This window comes from Electrophorus electricus, chromosome 24 (genome assembly GCF_013358815.1).
Source record: "Electrophorus electricus isolate fEleEle1 chromosome 24, fEleEle1.pri, whole genome shotgun sequence".
Lineage (NCBI taxonomy): Eukaryota > Metazoa > Chordata > Actinopteri > Gymnotiformes > Gymnotidae > Electrophorus > Electrophorus electricus.
Genome location: NC_049558.1, coordinates 4,739,893 through 4,767,783, shown reverse-complemented (window position 1 = coordinate 4,767,783; position 27,891 = coordinate 4,739,893). Strand labels below are relative to the sequence as shown.

At 45.0% G+C, this 27,891-nt stretch overlaps 1 protein-coding gene across 2 annotated transcripts; it reads left to right on the top strand.

Annotated features, from left to right (window-relative positions):
• The first annotated feature begins 1,155 nt into the window (after positions 1–1,155).
• Positions 1,156–27,851, top strand: megf6a (multiple EGF-like-domains 6a). 2 transcript variants are annotated; one of them, XM_035522592.1, is made up of 34 exons: positions 1,156–1,621; positions 8,257–8,379; positions 12,601–12,726; positions 14,802–14,924; positions 15,385–15,507; positions 15,608–15,745; positions 16,346–16,468; positions 16,604–16,726; positions 16,821–16,988; positions 17,103–17,234; positions 17,320–17,448; positions 17,955–18,083; positions 18,207–18,341; positions 18,490–18,624; positions 20,261–20,386; positions 21,415–21,546; positions 21,757–21,885; positions 22,016–22,147; positions 22,260–22,388; positions 22,501–22,629; positions 22,896–23,024; positions 23,518–23,646; positions 23,864–23,992; positions 24,206–24,334; positions 24,531–24,659; positions 24,806–24,937; positions 25,055–25,183; positions 25,406–25,534; positions 25,658–25,786; positions 26,063–26,191; positions 26,281–26,409; positions 26,504–26,632; positions 26,726–26,854; positions 26,928–27,851. In XM_035522592.1, the coding sequence occupies exons 1-34, from the start codon at positions 1,462–1,464 to the stop codon at positions 27,002–27,004; spliced, it is 4,401 nt and encodes a 1,466-aa protein (XP_035378485.1). In that variant the 5' UTR covers positions 1,156–1,461; the 3' UTR covers positions 27,005–27,851. The 2 variants fall into 2 exon arrangements, with proteins under 2 accessions (XP_035378485.1, XP_035378486.1); XM_035522593.1 differs by lacking the exons at positions 1,156–1,621; positions 8,257–8,379 and adding an exon at positions 12,967–13,129 and having other exon boundaries at positions 12,639–12,726.
• The last annotated feature ends 40 nt before the right edge of the window (positions 27,852–27,891 follow it).

The window sequence follows — 27,891 nt, the reverse complement described above, 5'->3', positions numbered from 1 at the left end:
GCATTCTCTGTGGCGTGTATCTCTCACGTGCGTTGTCTAGTTTAATGTACTGTTTGAGCGCTCTAAAAAACAGTCTTGGAAATCCAAGAGCTTTCTACACGAAGTATCGTGTCATAGCACTTTAGATTTAGGATTTTGATTTCTCACACCTGGCTCTGTTTGCCTTTGGGCTTCAGTAACTACAAGGCATCTGCATAAGGAATGTAGATGTTGTGTAATGACCCTCTTTTCTTTCAGTCTCACAAACAAAGGGACTTGAACAGTCTCTAGTCGCAGTGTCTCTCACCCCCTTTAAACCCATTTCAAGACTGAAGTCCTGAAAACTGTTACAGAACTTTTTTCCTTACGTCTGAGACATGAATGTTTTAGGTTTATGAATCCACATCGCTAGATATTTTCTTGCCAAGTGCTGCCACCGCCGGACATGGCAAGACCCCAGGTACTGAGTATGTGCTCACCCCAAACAACTAAGATCTAGCGTTTATTCCACCTGTGGCAAACAAGATAAATGCAGGTAGTTTCACTCTCATCACTCTGTTGAAATCACAGGTTTGCACTGTGCTATTGCACACTAGCGCACTGTAAGGAGCATTTTGGTTCAACATTTGCTGTCTCCTCTTCTCCTCCCTTGCCGCATCTGAACTGAAGCCTTACCTCTTGTTCCTGTAGATTTTATGGACAAGCCAGCAACTTGTCAATAGTCTCATTATTTGTGGTTCTTTCACATTTCCTGTAACCTCTCGCATATTTGAACAAGGAGCTGAACGGATATAAGCCGTATTAATAAATACACAGAGAACTCATTTATCACTGGGCTTGTGACTGGATAGGTTATATGAGAATTCAAGGCCATGGCTTTTCTCTACGCTTTTAATAAATTTATGTCATCATTACAGTTTCTTTATTTGTCAAATTCACTGCGGTTGCGGGAAAAACTCCCACAGACCGTCGGCTCTGTGGGAATTAAGGATCTTAGCGCTGTAGTTGGGTCAGGTTTTGAACACATAAAAGTTCACTCAGCAAAGTTTTCCGAGACCTGCTGATTTGGGGAGTTCTCTAATACCTGAAGAAGGGGGCGGGGCACAGAGGAGGTGTGATCATTCTGCGCTGCACACAGAGACAGCGAGCCACAACAAACCAGGCACAGAGCTCAGAGACAGGAGAGGAAGAAGAGAGAGAGAGAGAGAGAGAGAGAGAGACACACAAGCAGGGAAAAATGAGACAAGCAGAAAGGCAGACAGCAGGAGTGTGAGAGTGCGTGTATAAGAGGAGGAGAAAACTGTTACTTGATACTGATAGAAACCAGACAACTCGGCTTTTTTAAGTGTCCGGCTTGCACAGCAGCAGTTGAGTTCTTTTTAGCTGTTGCATAATGCTCTCCCTGACTGTGTCCAGGACTTCTTTCCCCTCACTGTTTGTGGTTGTCTGAGTTCAGTGTTAGTGTTTTGGTCCACTCTTGCCATGATGTCACCTTGGTGGTGCTTAGTTTTGCTTGTGCTCCTGTGGGCTCAGTTGACACACGGCTTGGGTTCTGGGAATACTCAGTACCGCTACTTGCGTAGAAACTGCTACACCTGCTTTAGCGGATACAATGGATTCCACGCAGGACACGTGGGACCAGGTGAGTCTTATCTCTGGTACTGATTAAGAAGATGGGACCAGATTATTGGAATGTACAGAAGATATGGCTGTTTCATTTTAAACGGTTGCCATGCGAGGCGAAAACCTACAGTAAAAAGTGTAATGTTGAGCCTTGCCAGTCCCATGCTGTGCGGTCACATATACTCCTTGGCTGGACTGTGCAACTCCTTTCCTCTGTTGAATTTGGGAAACAGCTGGGACAAAGTCGGTTGCAGTGGTGATGTTTGGTAATGCTTTGGCTATGGCAGAGAAAATTCCCCTCACTGACGGACTGACGTGCTGTGGAGAACCAAAGAGAAGATCTCTGATGAGACTGGTCAGCCCCACAATAAATGGCTAAAACAAGCAATATGCCAGTCCCAGTGCAAGTGATGATAATCTTGTTATCCATAGAATGTGATTCAGTTTCCACATCCTGGAAAAATCAACATCTGAATATACAAATCATAGCCTGGCTCAGGACTTACTATGATGAAATATGTACACAGTAACTTAAATAAATTATTTTGAGGTTAGAAGATTTCCGAGGTGAAGTTAATGGGCTTTTGTTTAGGAAGCTGTATTTCTAACTCTGCCAGTTGTTTTTTTTAGACTGTATCCAATTAAACTGTGTGGCTGTGTGGCTTTTCTTGCTCTGGAGAATTCCTTGATTTTTCTTTCATTATTTTGATATCTATACCAGACCTTGTTCATTGGCTAAAAAAGATAGAAAGAAAGAGGGAGAGAGAGGACGTGTGTGTGTGTGTGTGTGTCAGAGAGAGAGAGAGAGAGAGAGAGAGAGAGAGAAAGGGAAGGAGAGAAAGAAACTCAGGACTAGGTTACACACAAACTTGGAACAGCGTTAGGAAGTCTTCTTATGTACTGTTGCTATAAAAGTATACGTCCTTTACCTATGTAGGACACAAAAATGCCCAAGCTGGCATACAGTGTTTCCAACTCTGAACAAGTTCAACAGGAGTTCTGTGGCTAAATATTAAACATGTACTGTATGGTTTCTTTTTTGGATATTTTAGAATGCTTTTAAGTGGCAAATTTATGAATGTAGCTGGACACTGCTATTTTCCATCAACAGAAAACCAGTTCATTCAAAATAACCCTGGAAAAATGCTGCATAAATTACTATAAGAATATCTGTGATCTAGGACAGAAACAAATGGGATGACCTAACTAGATCAATTAAGTAAAGTGCTTCTAATGTACTGTTGGATGCTTTGAACTAATTAGAGCCTTATTTAGATCAAAGAGTCATGAAAAATGTGACAGTTGCATTAGAATTGCTAATGATAACTAAAGTTAGAAAAGTGAAGGATAATAGATTATGCAGATCACATGGAGAAAGACCTGGCTCTGTTCGCCTGAATGCTGATCAGCTCATTTCACAGTTAGTAAAAGCAGCTGCGTAACACTGCCTGCATCTATCTGTGAAGAAGACGACATCCCAGTTCATTTTAATATGGAGTAGAAAGAGGACTTTTGTACGATTCTTAAATTCAGTGTTAGCTGGCAGTGACAGATTTGCTGTTGTACATGTTATTTCTGTTACGTATACACAAAATGTCACTTTCTGCTAAATAGATGGTGACAGTATTGATATTTAACATGAATGGGAGAAATGTTCCGGTTGAACCACAGTCTCCATGATGGGGCTGTCCACATGCGCAGGGGGGAATGAGCCAGGAAAAATTCCATCTCTCCTGTATTCTCTATCTGTATTCTTGATGAATATGAGCATTTCATTTAAATTATAATTCATGTTTAAAACTGAATTATACTGAATTTTGCTGAATGTTGACTACATTGTAAGTCAGTAGGTTCTTCAGAGGTTTCCTAATAAAAGAAAATTGCATCTAATGCCAACTTTGAAAGAGGAGTGTTAGAGTAGTGTGGAAGTGTCTGGATGGAAAATTAAACAGAAAAAAAGTACGTGTTTTTTTTAAATGGGGAGTGCCTGGTGTGGCAACTTTATAGTTACTACGTTGTTGGTTGCCTGTCATCAGAATGCTTCTGAACCAGGTTATTTACAGCCCTTGGAGCAGCGTCATGCCTGTGTTTTCATGTGCCCCGTCTTTCCTCCAATGATATGGTAGACAGACTATGATTGTGGCTTTCTATACCATCACCTGTCTTCCATACCTTATTCCTCTATAAAACCTACATTTGTTTTGGCATTTCTACTTCAAGGTCCACTAAACCCACTGAAATCCACTAAATGAATATTAATGTTTTTTTTCCCCACAGTGGCTCCTCACTAGGTTTTCGTTTTCAGTGTAAGAGGGCATTTTTAGTTTCTATAATACTTTTAACAGCAATGAATGCAAAAAAAGGCATTATTTTCCTCACCTAAGGAGCCCATCTAACACTCTTGGGCCAGTTTAATTCAGTTTAAGGTCATGCATGTGATTTATTCGACTCCTTATTATTTGATGCCTGTTTTGGAATCACTGAGGAACAGTGAGGATGTTGATAGTCAATTCCTTGTCCTCCCGCTGAGACACGATTTCCAACACATGGACATTTAGGTTTGTTCCCACTCTTTGGAAGAATAATTACAAAGATGAGTGAAGTGGAGTGGAGTGGAAGCATTCAGGCTGTGCACCCCTAGAGAGTCCATGCATTTCCGGCCTTGTGAGAAATACTGGTCTTGTTTATTTACCTCTGGTGTTGTAAAAGGGCCTTTCCTCTTTGCATGCCTCACTCCTTGTCAGGCATGATTCAGCCTCAGGTTGGCTCCTGGCTTGGGGCCACTGTAATTAAGATTCCTCCCAGATCTCCTGGACAGATGGTCTTCATTACTCTCTCAGTGTTTGTGATCTTCTCGGGGCTTGTTCCTGGGCTCATGGTGTGCTGTGGATGCTCCCAGTCAGCACATATCTGTGTGATATTTAATATATCATATAAAGTGTTAGACCACAGGGTTCACTCTTACACTTCCATGAAGCCTACATGGCAACAGTGCAAAAATGATGATAGAAAATTACCATGGCTAAATGACAATATATACTTTGTATTGACATCTTCACTTCTTATTCTATGATCCTATAACAAAGTAGAATGAATCATTTGTTTTAATAGCATTGTTTATCTGACTCATTGTTTATCTTTATCTGAATTTTTAAAATCTGGATCTGTTAATGTGAATATTGGATAGTTGTGATCATTGACTACACGAGGAGAAATTCCATTCAGAGCAGTATCAGGCTGATCAGATTTGCCAGTTTCACTCCTATCTTTCACTCTTTAGCTGTTTCAGCTCCTCGAGCAATTTCCTAAATCTGAACCAGATCTGCAGTTGCATGCTACTGAGTGACTTTAATAAGCAGCTTAGCATGTAGCCAGATTCTTGGCTAAACCCAGAAGAATTTTACAGGATTACATGTGATGCAGGACAACTAGAGAATTGGGGAGAAGCAGGTCCCATTCATAAAATGAAGAATGTGGCCTGCAGTTCATAGGTCAAAGGTTAACATTTACCAGTAAGAACTATTCTATAATACAGTCTTATCTCCTCAGCAAATGCACTATAAATGGGGGCTTTAATCAGCCTATTACTGCATGTAATCAAAGCTCTATATCTGCCTCTGACAGTTTCTGAAGGATTTACGAGTCGCATGGTGACAGCGTCTCTTTAAAGAGCGTTCCAAACCTAAATAAATATTCTGCAGCCTCACATGGCCCTCCTGTTTGCGCTCAGTATTGCCCAAGATCTCAAGGGGTTCCTGCTGAGATCCTCCCTCTACAACTCATTTAAGAGAGGGAGACTGCCAGCATGACTGATGGAACATACTAAATCTCAGAGGAGCTCGTCTGGCTCTTCAGACTGTACATGCTAGACGGTCCATAGGTGTGCTTTCAAATTAATTTTCCAAAAGATTAACTGCTGAACACATCCTATTCCAACTTGATGAACAAATTCCAGAGACTGCCTGTTGTTGTTCTCCAGCATTATTCATTCATTCATTCATTCATTCATTCATTCATTCATTCATTACTTTCCTGCAGGGCGCCGTGCATTTCATGCTGTAATTCTTTGAAAGCAGCAGGGCAGATCTGACAGCCTAATCCATGATTCAATATCCTACCTGCTGATAATTGCAAACACACCTCAGTATGTTTTGCTTCCTACCTTCATGGCTATTCACCTCTAATTAACCCACATTTGCAAGCTGTGCTCCATTGTGGCGTCTCCCCCACCAGGAGAAAATTGCTCAGTGGAAGCTAAGCAGCAGCAAATATCAGCCCAGTCAGGACCTGTGGAATAAGTGCCATACCTTCCTCAGGCCTGGCCTGGAGCCTACTCATAGAGCGCACTGCAGAAGCACATGCGGTGTGTCACATGTAGATGTTTGAAGACTTGTACTTTTTTTTTGGTTGTAGAATAAAATATTTTGGTGTTGCAGTAATTCTTTGGGTTTTTATTGCCATAGCATAAATGGTAAAGGTATGTATAATTAAAAACATAAAACCTGCTTGGCTTGGTGAGTGTGTAAATCATTGTAATTTGTTAAATTGCAAGAAGGTCAAAATAAAATGGACTGTGGAACAGAACTGAAACTATACTGCACATTTGTGAAATCCTTATACTGTACTTTTACTGCTTGCAAAGTTATATTTATTTGCCAAGTCAGGCAAATGTGCACAAAATATAACTAAGATGCAAAGTTTTCAACAGATAGGCATAAAGACTGCAATAAATAATCTGTGTGTATGTTCCATGTAAACCTCTGGAGTTTTCACCTGTGGAGGCATGCTCAGGTACTCTGCTGCTTACACATGGTCTGAGCAATGCTATTATTCTCAAAAGCGCTGGTAGGTATATTAACCTCTCCATTGCAGTGCATGTAAATCAGCCTGACACAGATAATTCACAGCTGATCAGCAAGGACCAGGTCTACCTCTCTGTTGACCATGTTTTTATGAGCCCACTTCTACTCTCCCCTCCACCGGAGCCTCACTGTTCCCATGACAACCTTTACAGCGAGAGTAGTATCAATAGAGTGAACGTGATAGTTATGGTAAATACAGTGGAATAGGTAGACTCTTCTGTCCCTGTAATAAAAAAAAAAAAAAAAAAAAAAATATATATATATATATATATATATATATATAGAGAGAGAGAGAGAGAGAGAGAGAGAGAGAGAGAGAGAGAGAGAGAGAGAAGATAGATAGATAGATAGATAGATAGATAGATAGATAGATAGATAGATAGATAGATAGATAGATAGATAGATTGATTGATTCAAATTGTAGTGAAGTACACAAGGTTTTCAGAGAAACCGGACATTTCAGACAGAGGTCCTTCATCAGCTGTGTAAGCTGTGATGGTACAGAACTAGTCAGAGGCTTGTGGATGTAAAATGAAGCACTTTTATTCATAGTAAGGTCATCTAGAATCGTGGTCATAATGAGAGCATGGGGAAAAACCGGAACAGACAGATTTCCAAATTTCCGCAGGTTAGCACCCAAACATGTGAATAACCAGTCCAGATTGGACCCAGCAAGGCAAACAGATCAGGCAAACATATCCAAATAGGAAAAAGGCCTAGACGCGTAGGGGTGGGGGGAGGGGCAGAGAAAACAAATTCAGTACCATAAATAGAAGCAGTAACAGGAAAAACAGGATGCACAACAGAATAATGGTAAACCTTCAAATGGAACAACCCAAACAGACAGATTAATTGGATACAGGTGAGATCAATAGTCCGGTGATGAGGATCGTGTGAGTCTATGTTTGAACTTTTTGGAATTGTAGTTAATGTGGTCAGCGAGTAGGAGAGAAGGGCTGTGTGACACAAGCAAAGTGCTTCTCATATATATCTATCTACCACAGATGTTATGAATAAGATTAAATGAATGCCAGGGTGTGAAAACAGCATATGTTTGGCCTGGCTTGGTTAGGAATGTTGTTAAGTTAAAGGATCCGTTCACGAATTGTAGATGAGTAGCGTGACACAGTCACTGGGGGTCCGCTATGCCACAGGCCCCAGTGTGATCATCCCTCCATGCCTCCTCAGTAGTTACGCCACCTTATGTTCTGGCACCTGCATTCAGTTCAAGTCAGTCTGTATATGGACAAACAACACCATTGTGATGGTGGCTGTGATTGCAGGACTCAGGCTGTGGTTTGGCTTTGGCTGGGAGGAGCCAGGCCAGACTGCAGCCGGGCATAAAGAAAGCATCGAGAGGGAGAGGACCGCAGCGAGGGCTCATTAGAGGTCTTCGCTGTACCAATGCTCTTCATCCAGGCATCCTCACATTGTGCTGCCTTCTCTAAGTATATTATCAGTGCTTTGTCCAATAGAAGAAGTCCACTGGGCACTTTGCTTTGAGACTGGCATTAGAACAGTGGCTGGAAGCTGTGTTGACTGGTTTTTGGAGGTTGTGGGAGTCTTCAGTTACTAGGTGGCAGTTATGTGGTGGAATGGCTAAACAACTCATTAATTTGAGCTGTACAAATGACCTGGCGGAGCTCGGCAGGATTCATTATTTTGTTTTCTAGCCAGCACAGGCATACTTTGCTGAATTACAGGGTTAGGCACTGTATGAACAAATCATGGAATGTATTTAGAGATACAATAAGGCCCCTGGCTTTCTGTTTGCCCTTTTGTTTGCTTCCAGACATTGATGAGTGCCAGGTCCATAATGGAGGCTGCCAGCACAGATGCGTGAACACTGCGGGCTCCTACTACTGCGAGTGCAACCCGGGTTTCCGTCTGCATGTTGACGGCCGCACCTGTATAGGTGAGTCAGGCTGCGGTTCGCAAAGGGTCAGCAGCGGAGCTGATGTGCTGGCCTTGGCCTGAAGTTCTAGAAGCTTCAATCAACACCATCTGCAGCAGTTTGCCTGCACCAACTGGCAATTCCTTCAAAGCAGACAGAGGACTCCACCTTCAGTTCTGCATGTTAGAGGGAGTCAAAAACTCTTTTGTTTTCTTAACAGCTAAACGTTTGCTACTGTTCTCTACTGTACAGCATTGTTAGTTTGTGGCTGACTGGTAAGGCCATGTCTCACTCCATAGATCTCTGTTAGTTCCCCGACAGGTACTGCTCTGAATGTAGTAATGCCCCACTCAGGATGGAAATTTGAAAAACCAAGTTCTGATTTTCCAAATTATACAAATGACAAATTCATTTTCACAATAATCAAACCTCTGATTAAACAGATCTGTACCTGCGACTAAAATATGTTAAGAATTAAAGTGCATTTAATTAGATTTTAGAGTCAGTGCCACACATAAAGTGCTCATTCTAGCCCTGTATGTATATTAGTTCCTATATGTATTGTCTGAAATGCTTCTCAAGAGGAACTGTCATCTACAGTATCAGTCAAAACATTTAGACACACCTACTCTTTGTTTCTTTTTACTATTTTAGGAAAACAGCGAAGGTATCAAAACAATTAAATAACACATTGTAACGTTGAGGAGGTAGAGCAGGATGCAGGGATGAGTTGAATAAAATAGAGACATATGTTTATTAGCACATATGTTTATTAGCACACACAAGAAGGCATAACTTGCAGGCTATCGGGGTTAAACATCAACAACATCCACGACTAGACAAGAGACTTATATACGAGAAACACGAGAGGGCGTGACCATGCAAACACACACACACACACACACACACACACAAAACTTTGAGGGGGAGGGGCTGTATCATGACAGAGCCCCTCCCCAACGGCGCGACTCCCGGCGCGCCAGCCTATCGGGCTATGGCCCCGAAACCGATGCCAAACAGCAAGGCAGGATGCCCGGGCGACCAGACAGAGGGAAGGAAGACCGGGATTCCTTAGGTGAGGGAGTGTCCTGATGAGATGATGACACTGCCTCTCTGTGGTTCACACAGGGCAGCTTACTGGCTCCAGAGCGAGACACCGTGAGTGGAGCCTTGGGTGCTGAAGGCTTGTCACGGTGTCCATAACAGAGGGAGGATCCTTATGGAGGACCCCCTCCACCTCCATCAATGGAAACCCCACACGATCGAATTCCGAGTCCGACCAGAAACTAACGTCACTATACTCCCTACTCTCTCCACGATCTGCATCGCCTTCCCTATATGGTAGTCCAGCATATAGGGATCGTAGGACCCTGCTGAGTCCGGGTCCGGGTACTGGTTGTCACCTTACCAGTCCCGGTAGTCCGACTCAGGTCTGTAGAACTCCGCAGAGTCTGATCCCAGACCACACTCAGGGCCCCTCCCAAAATCCTCCTGTGGCACTTTCCCCTGTTGTGGGAGTCTGGAGTGCGCCCAAGAGTATGGAGGGTTTTCCTGCAAGGGCTGTTGGAGGGTGTTTGCATCCTTTCTTCCCCTTTCGTCCCAGGCATCCCTCGGACGTCGATGTTTCTGTAACATTGAAGAGACAGAGCAAGATGCGGGAATGAGTTGAATAAAATAGAGACATACGTTTATTAGCACACACAATAAAGAAAATGTAGCTTGCAGGCTATCGGGGTTAAACATTGACAGTCTTCACGACTAGACAAAAGACTTATATACGCGAACTATAATGACACAGAACAAGGATCAGGTGAGAAACACAAGAGGGCGTGACCATGCAAACACACACACACACACACACACACACACACACGAAGACTTCGAGGGGGAGGGGTCGTATCGTGACACATATATGTGATTATGCTGTGTTAAACAAATATAGATATAGAGATATAGATAAAATATAGATTTTAAATTTTAGATTCTTCAAACCAACCCCCCATTGCTTTGATACGCTCGTGTTCTCGTATCCTGCTTTTGCATCAGCCTTGAAGAAAGTATCAAATATGCTGGGCGCTTGCAGGGCAAGGGACTAAAGTTCAGCATGAAAACTTTTTGCTTGAGGGAGTATTTAAAATGATTTTTTTCCTTTTACTATTTTTTTACATTATAAATAAATATAAATCATTTATAAGCTATCAATTTATAAGCTCTCAACCTTCATTATTTATATTTGTGTTAGAAACAATTTTAAGCATAAATCATTAGATTAAAATGTCCTTAAGACTGTGACAAATGCATTCAGTCAGGTGTGCGCAAACCTTTGAGTGGTACTGTGTGTACATTCAGTTATCAAGAAAAAATGTAACCTCTTCCCACTTCTGGTATATTTACTTAGGAGGCATCCTTCATGGCCTTCTGAGGTTAAATTTGGGTTTTAATCAACTTATTCCAAAACGTGCCAACACATCACTTCACTGTTGTCCTCCTGCTGAATGGGAAGTCATTACTGTATAGCTATTTTAGGAAAATAAAAAGGGACATTAATATAGATTAAAGGGATATTAACTTGTAATATAAGTTCAGAGGCAACTTGACATATACAGGGCCACCATTTTACATTAATAAGTCTGCCTCAGGCATATAATTTCTGCTCCTCTGCTATGGCTTGCATGGAGTAGCAGTACTGTGCCCTGGAGAGCTCCCTCCTTCCGCAGCCTCGTGGAGCTTTTATCTGGCCCTGCTGACCCGAGGAGTCCAGGGCACTGGGCCCGAGCTCAACCCAGACACTAGCTCGGCTGAGCAGAAGTGCTGTGTGTCCAACGCAGTCAGACCACAGACAGATCTGGTAATTAATCACTGAGGGTTTGGTCCTGTCAAAAGTGTTTGGTTTTGTTTAATGCTCATTCGAAAGGTTGGCAATTGCACTAATGCCTTGTGTCAGATATCCATGTAGGACCATAATGATTCCTAATTTAGAACAGAACTTGGCCGCAAGGAAATTATTTTCATTTGCAGGATAAAGTACTATTCTGCTGCTGCTGGAAACATTCTTCCCTCTAGTTCTTTGGTTTCTGAACTCCATTTCCATTATACGGAAAAGCACAAATGAAAACTCCATCCATCTCTGAAATATTGCCATTATTATTCTGTTTCTTATCAGGAAAGAAGTTTAGTTTTTAAGAAAAGTTGGTTTTATCTCCTTTAAACTTTAAACAAGAAATATTACACAGCTATTCTTTTAAACTACACAATGGCACTATTTTCAAACAAAAATTATTGAAGTGTTTGTTTACCTTGATGTGACCTTTATTTGACCTTGTATAATGACAGCTGTGGTCAAGTGGTCCTAAGCCTTTATCTGAACTCAGGAAAATGAACAACATTAGAACAGCTAAAAGAGCAGGACCTAACCCAGAATCATCTTTAGCAAAGCCCTACTACCAGACTGGGTGAATTTGTCTGTAATGAGCCACAGTACAGTTTGGACATTGGAAGAAACATATTGAAAACATTGGCAGTTGAGGAACTGACCGTCATTCATGTGTTGAGTATGTGAACATCACACAGTGGAGATTGCAGGGCTGAGTATCTATGCCAGGCAGGGTAGAAGGCAAGCTGGCTAAGTCCACTCTCTCTAAACATAGCTTTTGCTCTCTGTTATGAGGACTCTGACCCAGCCCTCCTGTTTAATGGACTTTTAAAGGTGTAGGGCAGGGCAATTTTCTTAGCTGTTTTGCCCACTATTATTTTTGGGACTTCTTCTGAGGTGTCAGTCATAGTGAAAATTGGCAGGGTCACTGGATGTCACATTTCTAGCACTTGGTCGCATTTTTAGTGTGACCGCTATTATCGTTGTGCTGCTGAGAAAACAGCCCAGAGTGGTTTTACTAGGCTGAAGATGTTGAAAGCTATCTCCCTGGAAACCACCCTGGAATGACATTTGAATAGTCCCATTGAGAAACACATACAGTAACAGTTCAAATGCTCATCAGCTGTCAAAGAGAAATTCTGAGAAGCACTCTTACATCTGAAATAGCACTTTAGTTCTGGTCTCCAGTTCAAGACTGACCGACAGCACCTGTTAAAAAAATTACTGCATGTTTGTAAACATGCCATTGTTGGTCCAGAAGCTTCCAACATTTCTTTAGTATGTCTCACTGTAGGACTCTTGAATGGTGTCTTTAATCTCTGATGATTTCTTTAATCCCTGACGGTATCTTTAATTACCCCCATCCTCAGCGGTGCTCTCCTGTGCCATCAGCAACGGAGGCTGTGAACAGGAGTGTGTTCAGCTCTCCCATGCCCACTTCCAGTGTCGCTGCAGACACAACTACCAGCTCACTGCCGACGGAAAACGCTGCAGGTGTAAGTGCTTTTTCCACTGCCTTTTCCCACACGACTTCTTTTTAGGAACTGGCAGACCTCTGAATGCTTCATTACTATGGCTTTTGACTGTAAATAGAAATGGTTCAAAAGTTATTTCTTTACAAGTTCAGACCAGATCATTTGATTGTGTAAGGATATGGTAATATGCAAGGCATTAGCAAAGACTGGGCTAAACTGTTGATTTCTGCTTTTTTTCTGTCTAATGTGGGAATGATGAAGAATAACAGCTGGACATGGCAGCTAGACCGAACATAACAGTACAGCTTGTTCTCTTCCGGATTCCCTAATAAGGAGAGTAGATACCATAGCAGTGGTGCTGACCGGTCCTCTGGAAGTCCTCAGATACACTCATGGAGATGATTTCAACAATGCCAAACATCCAGTGAGCTTTCAGATTAAATTCTGTATGTGAATGATGAGAGAAGGCATGGTAATAATACCTAGTATGAGCCTTTAGAAGCTAAATGATTCAGAGATTTAACACTTCAGCACATGGCCACTGATGGTTTCTCCAGCTTCATGTGCAATATTCACAATATGGGCAGTGAAGCAGCAGAAAAATGTGTTTTCTCGCACTGTCAATTAAGAGATGAGGAAAAGGATTAAAAAGAAAACCTAGTGCCAAAATAAGGGTCATAAATTCTGAATCATAAATGAGTAAATAAAATCTTGAGTGTACAGTATGGATTGAATGTTTTCTAGAATTGAGCGCAAATGGTAAAGAGTATCTGCTAAAGCCCCCAGTTGTGGAGCTGACGCTGACTCTTGGCCAAGCCTTGAAGCCTGGCAGTCGCTAAGTTCCTACCACAGCGCTGATGCACTGAGTTTGAGGGTCTGTAATATATTACAGTGCAATCTTGAGATCGTCACCATCAGAGGCTGATAAGATTTCTCAGTGAAAGGTGCGGGTAGTTTGATTGTCCTTAATGGTTTGTGGCATCACATTTAGTGCTAAAGTCTATACAGCGTCAAACAAACAAAGCCTCCTATTTAAAAGAAGAATATAAAACAGTTCAGCTGTGCAGTGTAAAGTATACAAACACTAACATATTAAATTGCTGTGCTTTTTGGCCAGCTTTGAAATCTCCTGAATTAAATTTCCACCAAGACGTGCTTAGCTACATTATTCAGTCTAGAGCGTCACATTCTTGGCATGCCAAGTGTCAAACTCCGAACAGCTGCCAAAAGGCACTTTCACTTTAGCCTGGCTGACCCGTCCACTCTGTCCAGACGCCACAGAGCCCATAGTTCCCCAGTGAAACGCTACCATTTAGGATGAGGTGATGACAACCTGATGAAAGTGAGAGTGTTTATGAGGTTCTGGAAAAACAAAAAAATAACACAAAAGCATGAATAAATTATGATGAAGTGCAGCAAAAAAAGAAATGGACTGGCCTTTGATCAACGATACATCAGAATACTAGTAAAAATGATAAGTGATTGGGTTTCATAATGCATGAGATTTATAGTGCTAAGGAGCGCAGTCTTAACTCTTCACAGTCATGGTTTTGCTGAACATCTGACAATAGTGTCTTTCATAGACACTGAACTGAAAGTCTACTGCATCGGAATTGCCCGGTCATGGGCAATTATCAATTTTAAATGCACTACATCAAGCCACCTAGTAGTGGATTTGGGATTTGAGAGAGTTTTGGGGGGGATTTTTAGAGAGTCTGTGTACATGCATTTAATGGTAGACACTAACATCTTCCTCCAGTAACCTCACTTCACTTCCAGGCAACACTGCTTTGAAAAGCTCTTTATCACTGGCTTGTCTCAGTCCACCAGGAAATACTTTAGCTATGCACTGGGAAACACAACAACCCTCAGTTCGTCTTACCCAATAAACCACCCATAGAGTGTGGACATGCGCCATTAGTGTGAGTGAGAAGTAACGGTTGCAAGGGAGGGAAAAGTTCCCTACACAAATACGGTAGAAACTGTGTGTGTCTGTATGTATGCTGAGAGGGTTGTGACTGAGGCCTCTAGTCCATTTGCCTGTATCTGTGGGTAGAGATGTGAGCTATGTGAACCTTGCCATGTTTCTGTTCCAGTGAAAAACCCCTGTGTGGAGAGGAATGGGGGATGCATGCACGAATGCCGTAGTGTAGGCATCCGTGTCCAATGTGCCTGCCGTTCGGGCTACCGGCTGGCTGAGGATCAAAAGGGCTGTGAAGGTAAATGTCTCCAACAGGACAGTCGGCGCTTTCTCCACCCTGTACCTCCATACAGTCACACTGGGATGGAAAGCCCTTTCAAATGGAACATCATCTATGTAACAGATTCTTTTGAGGAGATTTCTTTCCAGTGGTTTTGTATCTTTGGAAAAGGATGGAAATACTGCTATATGCTGCAGAATGGAGTTCATGTTGTCAGCTCAGGGCAGGGATAGAGAAAGAACCAGCCAGTAGGGCCTTTAATCATGCTGTCTCTATCAAAGCCACTTTTGGCCTAAGTGTGGGATGAGCCTTCCAGTATGAAATGGAGAGACTGCACTCTGAGATCTACGCTAATGATTATGTGGAACGGAGAGGAGAGGAGCAGATGAAATTTAAGATCACCACCGCAGATCACCCTGACTCATGAGAGAACTGTGAATGTAGAGATTTCACATGGGTTGTGTTTCCTATGTTTCAGACATTGATGAATGCACAACCGGACAAGCTGTTTGTGCCCATCACTGCCGAAACAGCCCCGGCTCCTTCTCCTGTCTCTGTAAGCCTGGTTACGAACTGGGTTCGGAAGGCATGAAGTGCTACCGTGAGTTACCTTCTTCCCCTGGAATTACAGTCAGATCATTATCTGCTGACTGGAGCTGGTATGATATCATGTCATGTTGTCAATGTGTACCATCCAACAGGTATTGAAATGGAGGTCGTTAATAGCTGTGAGTCCAGGAATGGAGGCTGTGCACACCACTGTCAGCACGGCACACTGGGACCTGTTTGTAGCTGTAACCAAGGTTACCAGCTTGATGAGGACCTCAAGACTTGTTTGGGTGAGCAGATTGTTGGGATAAATGGAGAGACATTTACATATGCCATGCTAATATGAGCTAAGGTCAGTTACACCAAAAAGCTTCAAGCAATTGTATTTAGGAGCCCAAAAATGGCCCAGCGTTTGGAGTGTGCATTCTTATGTCTGATGGGTCACCATTTCTCAACAGGCTTTTTAGAATTTTTGGAAGAGTTGAAAAACCTCTTGGATGTTTAGCTGTTTTACAAAGATTTATGGCTGTAAACTTTCCAGTGGTCAGAGTGTAAACTTCAAATGTAAGTGAAGAATTAATGGACAGAAACAGTGACAAGGTTGTCTTCTGATAGCAGCAATATGCACAAATATTTACTTATAGAAAAACATTTGTGTTTTCCATGATAGATGTATACACTCAGCCAGTTGGAAAATGGCACTCTATTGGGATTGGAAGTTTTCTCTGTAAGCAAACTCTTTTCTTGAACAATAGCTCCCTCCTAAACAACTGGAAAAGTTCTTCTAGAAACCTACCCAGACAGCAGGGGTACACGAAACTCGTGGTGGCTCGTGGTCCTGTTTTGCGTGTTGTGTACGGTTACTTACTGAGGCGGTGCATATCTTCCAGACCTGGATGAGTGTGGGGAGGGCAGCTCGTGCTGTGAGCAGCACTGCACCAACTACCCGGGTGGTTACGAGTGCAACTGCGGGGCGGGATACAGGCTCCACTCAGACGGCTGTGGATGTGACGGTACGACTTTATTCACTGAGTAACTACATACATTTCAGTAGGTGAAATGTACATCCGTCTTGCCCTGTCAAACCAAACAGAAGAGTCGCGTATTTTGTGAACAAACTACTTATTTGTTTTGTTTTACTTTGACAGACATGGACGAGTGCTTATTTGATAATGGCGGCTGTGAGCACACATGCCAGAACACAGCTGGGTCCTACCAGTGCTTCTGCCGTCTGGGACACCGTCTATCCGAGGACAGACACTCCTGCGTCCGTGAGTCCAGTCCCTGATTGCGCTGCTGTTAAAGCCTTAGAACACACACCAGAAGTGTCATTCAGTTGCTCTCCATCTGCGCCCCTTTCTTCAGCTCTGCAGAGGGCAGTGGAAGCCCTGTCCAGTCGCATGGTGGTAGAGAGGCCACTTCCACAGCTTACGCTACTGCAGGGCTACCCTCAGGCCCTGGAGCACTATGCTGACTATGAGGAGGACACTTTCGGAGAACTGCGGGCCGAGAGCACCATCACTCAGAAATTTGGTCAGTGGATGGAGCTTCCAAAAGGCCTTATTTATCAAAGACCTTAAGAGTCTCTGATGTTTAATGAATGGTGCTATGCGCTGTCTTTGCTTGTCACACTCTGAACTGACACAGTGTGCCTGAATGAGACATTCGGCTATGACTGCAGCCTGACCTGTGATGACTGCTTGAACAGTGGTGTATGTAATGAGGAGAGTAATGGATGTGATTGCCCTGATGGCTGGACTGGTATCATCTGCAACCAGAGTGAGTCTAAGGTGCAGTGACAGATTTGGTCTTTTCATAACCACAGACCAAAACTCTAAGCTGTTTTTTTGTTTTTGGCCTGCAGCCTGTCCTGGGGGTATGTTTGGCAGGAACTGTTCCTTCACCTGTAAGTGTAGGAACGGGGCAACGTGTGATCCAGTGACTGGATCCTGTCGTTGTCCACCAGGGGTCAGTGGAGACATGTGCCAGCATGGTAAGTGAGCGGAGGACCTTCCACCATTGTGATAACATAGAGCATAGCATCCACCAGTGTGACATCACAAACAGTCGTGTTTTCCATGATGTGTTGTGGCTGTTCCACCATTGTGACATCAGAGAGTGTAGTATCTACCACTGTGACATCAGAGAATGTAGCATCCATCAGTGTGACATCAGAGAGTGTAACAGCCACCAATGTGGCATCACAATTTAGCATCCACCAATGTGACATCAGAGAGTATTGCATTCACCAGTGTGACATCACCATTGTTGAAATGAAGTCTCTACCAGTGTGACATCATCCGCCTGATATAACAAAATTTTATGCAACATTGAAAGAAGTTGAGACTCATTATAATCAGCAATTTCTGTTACAATATTGCACTATAATTCTGTAAGTCAGCCACCCTGATCTCCTAGCCCATCAGCTAGCAGCAGATACTGGTACTCATCATGTATAAAACATGATATTTGTGTAGATCTGTTTTCTGTGGATTGCAGGTTGCCCCAAGGGCCTTTATGGCAAGCACTGCAATAAAAAATGTAACTGTGCCAATAATGGACGCTGCCATCGCACCTATGGAGCCTGTCTGTGTGATTCAGGCCTCTATGGGAGGTTCTGCCATCTCTGTGAGTGTTCAACCTGAACATTTTAAACTTAGAAATCCTATGTGGAACTTTCTCAGTTTTTCTCATTTTTATGATCCCCTCATACAAGCTTCGTGTTTGCCTTCCCTATGTGTCCATGTGCAGCGTGTCCTAGGTGGTCCTATGGACCTGGCTGTTCATCCGAGTGTGAGTGTATACAACAGAACACTCTCGAGTGTCACCGACACCATGGAACCTGTCTGTGCAAACCCGGCTACCAGGGCAACACCTGTGGTGATGGTACATGGGTTCCTGCTTTCTTCCCTTTGAGTGTTGACTATTCCTCACAAAACCCGAACCCAATAGGACCTCACTGCTAGAAAATGCTGAATGGAATACAGGCGTATTTGACGGGTGCTATGTGTGTGTACTTTGCTTGGCTCTTCAGAGTGTACTAGTGGTTACTATGGTCCAGGATGCAAGACAAAATGTGGGTGTCCCCAAGGAATTCTATGCCATCATGTGACCGGAAAGTGTCAGCATCAGTGTCCGGCTGGGTGGCGTGGAGAGAACTGCAACCAAGGTGCGAATTATCTTCTTAATCTTCTGAGAGTAATATATCCCACATGACACTTGGACATGTAACCTCTGAAGTGCATTAATGTGTAATCTCTGTGTGTAAATCATTACCCATTTTTCACTGCTTCCATTTAAGCTAATATTGGCTAGAAGGCTTTATATTCTTGATTTGAGCTAATATAGGATAGAAGACTTTTATATTCTCTTTGTCTGAGCTAATATTGGATAGACGGCTTTTATATTCTCTTTATTGGAGCTAATTCTCTAACTGGAAGTGGCATAAGCTTAAACTTATCCCCCTCATCCACTCTGATGCTCTCCTGGGAACGTATCCAAGGCCTACGGTAGGCCACAGCCGAGGCCTGAGATTCATGAGGCCCTGGCTTCTGTGCACACAACTCCGAATGCCATATGGGGAAAATGAAACAAACATACAAGACGATACAAGAAGCCTGAGAGTCTGAGCCAAACACGGAGAGCAGATACAGAGCTGTTTGACAGAGCTGCCTTCATATGCAGGCCTGCTGTACTTCTGTGGTAGTGAGTTTCCTCAACATAGATGCCTTGTTCCGCCACACTTCACTTGCGAGGAAAAGAAGAAGTAAATGTCCTTCCACAGCCCCTCCATTCACACACTATGGGGCCACTCGACAGCAGGCCACTGCTTTGCTAATACGTTGATATGGAGCATATTTACCGGAATAACTCTCTGGAAGGGTGGCAACTTCTTATACTGCGGTGTTCAGGGGAGACAGCTCTGATACCTGACAGTGCCGTCTACCATTCAGAGCCGAGGGCGTTAGGAAAAAAAACGGTATATTTCTTAGGAAAGCCGGACCTGGCTGCGAGGACACTGTGCCTGGAAGTCATTAAGTGATCAGAATGCAGCATCTGTCATCGATTAGCACAGCAGGCAGCGTGGGGGGGGGTTTGCACCAGGCTGCCTCCGCGGTCGACCTGGTGCCTCTGCACTGGCCTTTTGTTTTCTGACCTTTATGCTGACCTGCTTTTCCATGGAAGACCTGCAACCAATGCGGACATGGCGGGTGGGTAGTGCCAGCTGCCAGCTTTCTGATTGGGCCATGGGACGCATGTTTACCATTAATTCTCCCTACCACCTGAGCTAAGGGATACAAGAGGACTGAAGTGAGCATGTGCATCCTAGCAGAGCTGATTCACACAGACCTTCAGACTGCACCAAACAGAGAGGTTCAGTCATATTGCACTTAACCTTGACGTTCAGTCTTACTGCACTTAATCCTGATGTTCAGTTTTACTGCACTTAATCCAGTTCTTCCGTTATTCCATTGTTCTTCTGCTGTGGCTCTCTGTGGCAAGTCTACCCATGCTGCGCTGCGGTTGTGACCTTATCAATCATAACAGTAGCCAAGGCCTTTGCGATGCCAATTGCAAGAAATCGCCATCACGTTTTCCCTTTTAAAACGAGTGCCACGCACAAGAACAGACGCTCTACAGAAAATCCTGCCATAGCCAAAGCTGCCGTGCTCAAAGTTCAGTGTAGTCTAAAGCACACATGTTTTGATTCTAATGGACTTGTGTAGTTATTGCACCCAAGCAGCAGGGCTCTAAATGAACAGCAGTGGTCTAAAGCAAATATGTATGTGTGCTTTTTATGCCAGAATGTCCAGAGGGGACGTTTGGGGTGGGCTGCTCTGCGTCCTGCGACTGTAATGGAGCCATGTGCGAGCCGGCGAGTGGGAGCTGCCTCTGTCCCGCTGGCAGGACTGGAGAGCGTTGCGGTGAAGGTGAGTGGCAGAGCAGCAAGGACACCCCCGAGCACACGCTCGGCACGGAGGAACGGAAAACCGCTCGGCATCACCGCTGGAAGGTTTCGCAGGAAACCGGCCGCGTTCACTTACTAGACCTCGCCTGCAGTTTTCCAGCGAAGGCAATCATGTGGTTAGATGTGCAGGTAGCGTCAAACTACATGTTTTGAATGTAACAGTTTGACCGCAGATGGTTCTCTGAGTTCTGTCCAGGTTGGAGAAGGAGGAAAAAAGAGACTCTGTATTTAATGACTTTCCATTCTGGTGCCTTTGAGATCTGGGCCACAGTGCACAGTGAACTGTGGGTTTAACAGGGCTTAAGCAGAGAGGTCTATTCTTAGCCACTGTTCAGCTCTTTCAGCTCTTCGGCCAAGGATCACAAGCAGACATATGATAACATATGCCCCTCCCCCGGCCTCTTCTACGGGGACGTTCATTCTATATATATCACGTGCATAATGAGGTACATAATGAGAGGAAGTACTGCACTGAAGGAAGGGGGAGACAGTGCACAGTGTTCTTTCCTAACGAGAGTGTGTGCGTGTGTGTGTGTGTGTGTGTGTGTGTGTATGCAGTAAGGCAGTGAGGACTCTTATGCTGATGGATTTTTAGATAAGCGAGAGGAAGCAGAGTGTGTGATAAATGTGCGAATGTAGTGTCCCCAGTCCGAGAGAGTAATGGAGGTGTCAGAATGCAAAGTCCTTGTCTTCTGTTTAGCTTGGCCTAGCTCCCTGGCAAGCCCAGCGCTCTGAACTCAAAGAGCAGCACACACCAGTTAGATTTGCCTAGAGATCAGTTTAGTTCAACTCCAAAAGCAACTCATATCAGCTGAAAGAGTACATTAATTCAATTCATACTCCGAAACGACCATCTCAGTAGCTCGGACGGAAGAGTATCTGCCGGCCACACCGTCTAGACGCAGAAGTAAAGCTAGACTGAGGTGGTCGCCATGGTGCTCTGGAAGAGTGGGAGGTGTCTGGGGATGATGGCCACTTGTCATGTTGCAGAGTGTGCGGCGGGTGGCTGGGGCGTGGCCTGTGCACGGCTCTGCCCCGCCTGCCAGAATGGAGGCGTGTGTGACAAGCAGAACGGAACATGCACATGCACACCAGGGCACTCGGGAGAGCTCTGCGAGAAAGGTGAGATAAGACACTGCTGCTGTGCAGCCCGCTTAACACGCTCAACACACTCAACACACTCAACACGCTCAGCCCGCTCAACACGCTCAACACGCTCAGCACGCTCAGCCCGCTCAGCACGCTGCCATACGGGGGCTTTCAGGGCTCACCAGTATATGCGAGGCTACTGATTAGTCAGTCTCTTATACGATGTGCTTTTCTCACTTGCAGTCTGCCCGGCCGGTCGCTTCGGGCCCGGCTGTCAGGGGTGGTGCTCCTGTGAGAACGACAGCCGCTGCCATCCCGTCTCAGGCCTGTGTGTGTGCACTGCCGGCTGGACCGGACCCAGCTGCGAGAAGGGTAAAGACCCTGGTAAAAGTGCGCTGGAGTGTCAATTTTAGATCTCACTCCAGATATTTAGTTCACGCTGTGATCTAGTGTGACTGGGGCTGTAGTTGTGTGTGTGTGTGTGTGTGTGTGTGTGTGGCAGCATGCGCGCTGGGTCGCTGGGGACCAGGCTGTACCAGCGTGTGTGACTGTAGGAGCAGGCCAGCGACCTGTGACCCCGTGACAGGGCAGTGTCACTGTGCGGCAGGCTACACTGGAGCACGGTGTGAGCACAGTGCGTAACTCTCCCTTCCCACATCCCCTCTGTCTGTCTCCCTCTGCATTCCTCTCTGGGTCCATCATGTTCTCTTTCTCTGTCTCTTGCGCTCTCTGTTCTTTTCCTTAAGAGTGTCCCGAGGGTTATTTTGGCCTGGGTTGCCACCAGCAGTGCCAGTGTGAGAACGGCGCGGCATGTGAACATGTGGGCGGAGCCTGCACGTGCCTGCCAGGCTGGACGGGGACGTACTGCGATAAACGTAAGGACAACAGGCTTGAGGGGGCGTGGGGAAAAGATCTGTCACCTGCATGCTGCTTCTCCGCAAAGAACAAAAAAAAAATGTGTGTGTGTGTGTGTGTGTGCTGTTGCAGCTTGTCCTCAGGGCTTTCACGGCTTCGAGTGTAAGCAGAGGTGTGAGTGCTTAAACGGCGGCCAGTGTTACCAAGCAACAGGAACCTGCACGTGTCCCGCTGGCTGGTCTGGCCCCCGCTGCGCCTCCCGTGAGTCTCGCTGTGACCGAGTGCGGCACACTGGTGCTCGGCACCCACCTGTGGAGTGTTGATCTGAAGCGTTAATGCAGGGATTCAGGGTTTGTGTGCACGCCAGTGACATGCAGAGTTCAGTGCAGTCATTATTTCAGCATGTTAAGCGATGGTGCCATAAGACTCCTGTCCAGCTACGCTCCTGATGGGGGACATCAGGACCCTGTGTGCCAGCAGGGGCAGGCACGCGCCACGCCAACCTCTGATTGGCTGTCATGTTACAGGATGCCTGCCTGGCACCTACGGTCCTGGTTGTAATCAGAGCTGTAAGTGCCACCATAATGCCAGCTGCGATCCCACCGGTGGACTGTGCCAGTGTGGACCGGGCTGGACTGGACCGACCTGTGAACAAGGTAGAACATCTAGCCATCAGCTTTAATCTAATCGCTCCTCTGCGGGTGCACCCATAAAGGGTTCATAGTTTCTGACCATTTTATAATTAAACTAAACAGAGACTCCATATTTAGGTGTATTTTCCATGTGTGAGAGCTTTCTGTTCTGTTCTTCCAAAGCTCACTGAATGACTTACCCATGTGGTAGTACAGAAAAATATTCAAGTCACTGTTTCACCTGTGTGTGTGCGTGTGTGTGCATGTGTGTGCGTGTGTGTGCGCGCATGTGCATGTGTGCGCGTGCGTGTGTGCGTGTGTGTGTGCGTGTGTGTGTATGTGTGTGTCTATGGGGGACCAAAAGAAATACAAAGCATGGCTGTATTTCCATGCTCACAAGCCCAAAGCCGTGTTCTGTATGCTGCAGCCTCTGCTAAACAACAGCCTGAACTGCAGGAGGAGAAGAGCTTTGTGAGGAATATAAATCAAAGGTTGTGGTTTTTTGACTTTTTCCCAGAATGCTCGGCTGGCTTCTACGGGGTGGACTGCCGCCAGCAGTGTGTTTGCCAGAATGGCGGGTCATGTGACAGGACCAGCGGACGGTGTACGTGCCCTAGCGGATGGACGGGGTTGGCGTGTGAGCTCGGTGAGGATTCTCTGCACATGCCTACATACTGTAGCACTTTTTCAGTTCCCAGATCCCTTGCCACGGGTGATGGACATGACCTGTTGGTGAAGCATCCACTCTGCATTTGTCAAACTCTCTTTCTCTCTGTGTGTGTGTGTGTGTGTGTGTGTGTGTGTGTGCTGATGTGTGTGTGTGTGTGTCTCTCTGCCCCCCCCGACTCTGTTATGCTGACAAGAGTGTGTTCCAGGCCGCTTCGGTGCTGACTGCCAGCATGCATGCGAGTGTGAGAATGAGGCCGTGTGTGACAGGCAAGATGGAAAGTGCTTCTGTCCAGCAGGCTGGGTGGGCCAGCGCTGTGAGATGGGTGAGAAACCTTTTAATGGTGCCTTGAATGAAGAGAGATGAATGAAAAATAGATGCTGTATCTTTACTTCCCACTGGGTGTGCGTGTGTGTGTGTGCGCGCATGTTTGTGCGTGCATGCTTGTGTGTGTGTGTGTGTGTGTGTGTGTGTGTGTGTGCGCATGTTTGTGCATGCATGCTTGTGTGTGTGTGTGTGTGTGTGTGTGTGTATGCAGCCTGTGAAGCAGGTCTGTTTGGCCCTGGCTGTCAGAAACAGTGCAGGTGTGAGCACAGGGCGCCTTGTGACCATGTGACTGGGTCCTGTCTGTGTCCACCGGGGTGGCGAGGACTTCACTGCGAGAAAAGTGAGCTCATCTCCCCCTTCTTGCTCCTTGCATTCCACCAGATGACATTGACCACATCGATTTACTCACAAATCTGAAAGAGCAATGTAAAAAAAAAAAAAAAAAAAAAGAATTAAAAAAAGACAATACAAATGTTTTCTGTTACACTGACCTCTACTGGCAGTCTTGGGGTAAGGCAGGCTTTTTCTCTCCACAGCCTGTTTGCCTGGCTCTTATGGGACAAGGTGCTCTCAACGCTGCCTCTGTCCTCACGGCACGCCGTGTAATCACGTGACGGGCGAGTGTGGCTGTCCTCCCGGCTTCACTGGCAGTGGCTGTGAGCAGAGTGAGTGAGAACAGACGGGTCTCTCCGGACCAAGAGGGATCTGTTTTCTCACAGAAACAATAGAAAGCTGTTTGGAAATTCCCAGGTGACCATATGCAATCTGTTTTTACTTTCCATATAAGCCGGTTTTCTGTCTCGCCCTGCAGGGTGTCAGCCAGGTACATATGGCTTAAACTGCAATCAGGTGTGCCAGTGTTCCCAGGCTAACCAGCTTTGTCACCCTGTCACTGGCGAGTGCTACTGCGCACCTGGCTACCACGGCGACAAGTGTGATATAGGCAAGCTTCTCATGCCCATTTTCATCCTTCTGAAAAAAAAAGCTGGCATGGACAGCGAAAAGTTACATTTGCTGTACTGTATATAATTTGGAATGTTTTATGTAATTTCCGTTGTAGCATGTGAGGAGGGCCGTTATGGCCCTGACTGTGAGCATGAGTGCCAGTGTCTGAACCGCGGGGTGTGCCAGCCAGCCACGGGCACCTGCGACTGCCCCCCAGGCTACATCGGCGCAGACTGCAATATCAGTGAGTGACAGAACCCGTTCTGCACACTAAGACAAATCAAGAAATCACCTACAGCAATTACTACATTTCTGCCCTTGTAAGTGTATGCAATGACCTGTGCTGGGATTTGGGATGAATGCCTCAGTGGAAAACAGGACAGTGATATATTACAGGTCTCATGACTAATGCTGAACAGTTGTGTGGAAGCACTGTGTGATCCCCTTTCCTCCCCTCCATGTGCAGCATGCCCAGCTGGGCGTTACGGAAAGGACTGCATGCGTGTGGCTCTGTGTAGGGAGGGGGTCAGGAGCGACCCAGTCACGGGCCGATGCGTGTGTAATGCCGGCCATCAGGGGGAGGACTGTGGGCAAGGTCTGGTCCGTCACATCTAAAAAATAGATACAGTTAAACCAGTTACACTGGAAGTGATTGTTGTTGGTGTTTGCTTGTAAAGATTTGTGTATGTGTGTGTGTGTGCGCGTGTGGGGGTTCTAGGCTGTGCTCAGGGCTGGTACGGCGATGACTGCAGTCAGCGCTGTAACTGCAGTAATGGGGCTGTGTGTGACACTGTGACAGGTAGTTGCACCTGTGGCCTGGGCTGGACTGGAGACCACTGTGATACAGGTGAGATGAGGATGCATCATTTTTAAGAGAAAAGATAAGACCCATAATCACTGTGCATTTAGTGTTTGTGGTTTTTATCCTGTGCATGTTATATGTGAAAGAGAGAGAAAAGACAAAAAAAACAGCAGTTTCCTGAAGTGCTCAGAGACTCTAAACATTTGTATTCTTTAAAAAAAAATTCCACTTTCATTCATTGATTTTTAATGATGATTATTCCATATGGCTGCACATAGCAGATCTCAGAGGGCCTACTGATGGTGTGTCTGTGTTTCTCAGAGTGTCCCAAAGGCAGGTACGGGCCTAACTGCCAACAGCAGTGCGACTGTGAGAACAACAGCACATGTGACAGGATAACGGGAGAGTGTCAGTGTGATTCGGGATACTATGGCCATCTCTGCCAATATGGTGAGACCTAACCAATGCAACAGGGCCATCTGTTTCCCCTACCCATAATGCCTTGTCCCAGGATATTGACTCTGCTTTTGTGTCCAAAGCTTGCCCTCCTGGTTTCCATGGACACCGCTGCCAGCTTCTTTGTGACTGTCACGGTAACGCTCAGTGTGAGGGCAGCACCGGCCGTTGCCTCTGCCCACCGGGTTATCAAGGACCGCGCTGTGAGAGAGGTGAGGGGTGATGTAGCTCGCAACGGGAAGTGGGCCCTGTGGAAGTTATGCTCAGGTCCCCTGAGTTCTGACAGCACTGCCGCTTTCCTTTCAGTCTGTGAGCAGGGCACGTTTGGGCGTGACTGTAGCCACACGTGTGACTGCGACGGAGACACTCTGTGTGACCATGTGACTGGCAGATGTCTGTGTGTGCCAGGGAAGATGGGTGCCCGCTGTGATATTAGTAAGATCCTCTCATTAGTTAACCCCGCCAACTACAGATGTGCTGCAAGCTCTACATTTCATATTGTTTATTTTTCTATTTTCTTCCGCTAAGCCTGTGCTCTGAGCAGCTATGGTCCGGAATGTTCTGAAAGCTGCGAGTGTGCAAATGGCGCACGGTGCGACCCCCGCAACGGACGGTGCCACTGTCTGAGCGGCTGGTTCGGGCCCAGCTGCCTTGAGGGTACGTTTGTAATCGCTCGGAGTGCTCACTTGGTTATTTTACGGTGAATTTACTGTGGTACCTCCCTCCACAGGCACTGCTCTCATATCTACTCGGCAGATTCTCAGAAACAAAATGAAGGACAAGCCACAGCTCAGCACTGCTGTATAACAGTCACCAACCTGTTCCTCTCCCTTGATGTTCATGTAGCTTTGCATCTGGTCAAACAGGTGCTCTGTAAAATAAAGGACACAAGCAAAATCTCTTACCTGAGCAGACTTGATTGTGATGATAACATTCTGACATAAAACTGTTTATAACATCTGAGAGGCATGAAAACCAAACAGATGACAAACAATGAACAGAGAGATGAGGGTAAATGTCTGCTTGTCGGACAGAAAACCAATTGAAGTTTCTTTTCTAAGCATTTTAAGATATCTACAAATATTTACATACATGTATAAGCAAGTCCAATGTTTTTGAGTATTTTTTTAAACATAAGAATGCCTTTTTATATCAAAAACACTGATAAAATCTTCATCTTCAACCTCTATACGTCACCATATTTTGGGGGGCATTATCTGTTTAAACATAATTTGAACAGTATTGTGCAGTGTAAATATAAGGCATTAGTTGCCATGTGTTCAGTATGTTGTTCATTTACATTTGGTAAATACGTAAACAGTGAAAGATTTTTTTAATGGTATATATACAGATTTCTGCATGTGTAAACTTACCCGCAATACTGTTTAATAGTTAATGTTTTTATTACCTTCATAAAGGAATATTTTGTCAAAAGAAGTATTTTTGTACATGTCTATAAAAACAGTCCAGTAATTATTTGTAAATTGTGCTCTTCATATATAGACTAGTAAATGCACTATGTAAAAAGAAAGCATTTTTCTCCCATACTGAATTTCTTTAAAGCAGGGAGAAATAAAGCACTTCTGTTTCCTGAACACAATTTCTCAGTTGTATATAGTTTTTCAAAATAAAGCTAAAGTCTTGAAAAATCTTACTGTAGTCTTTAAGTTGATTTTAATAACATTCTACATGAA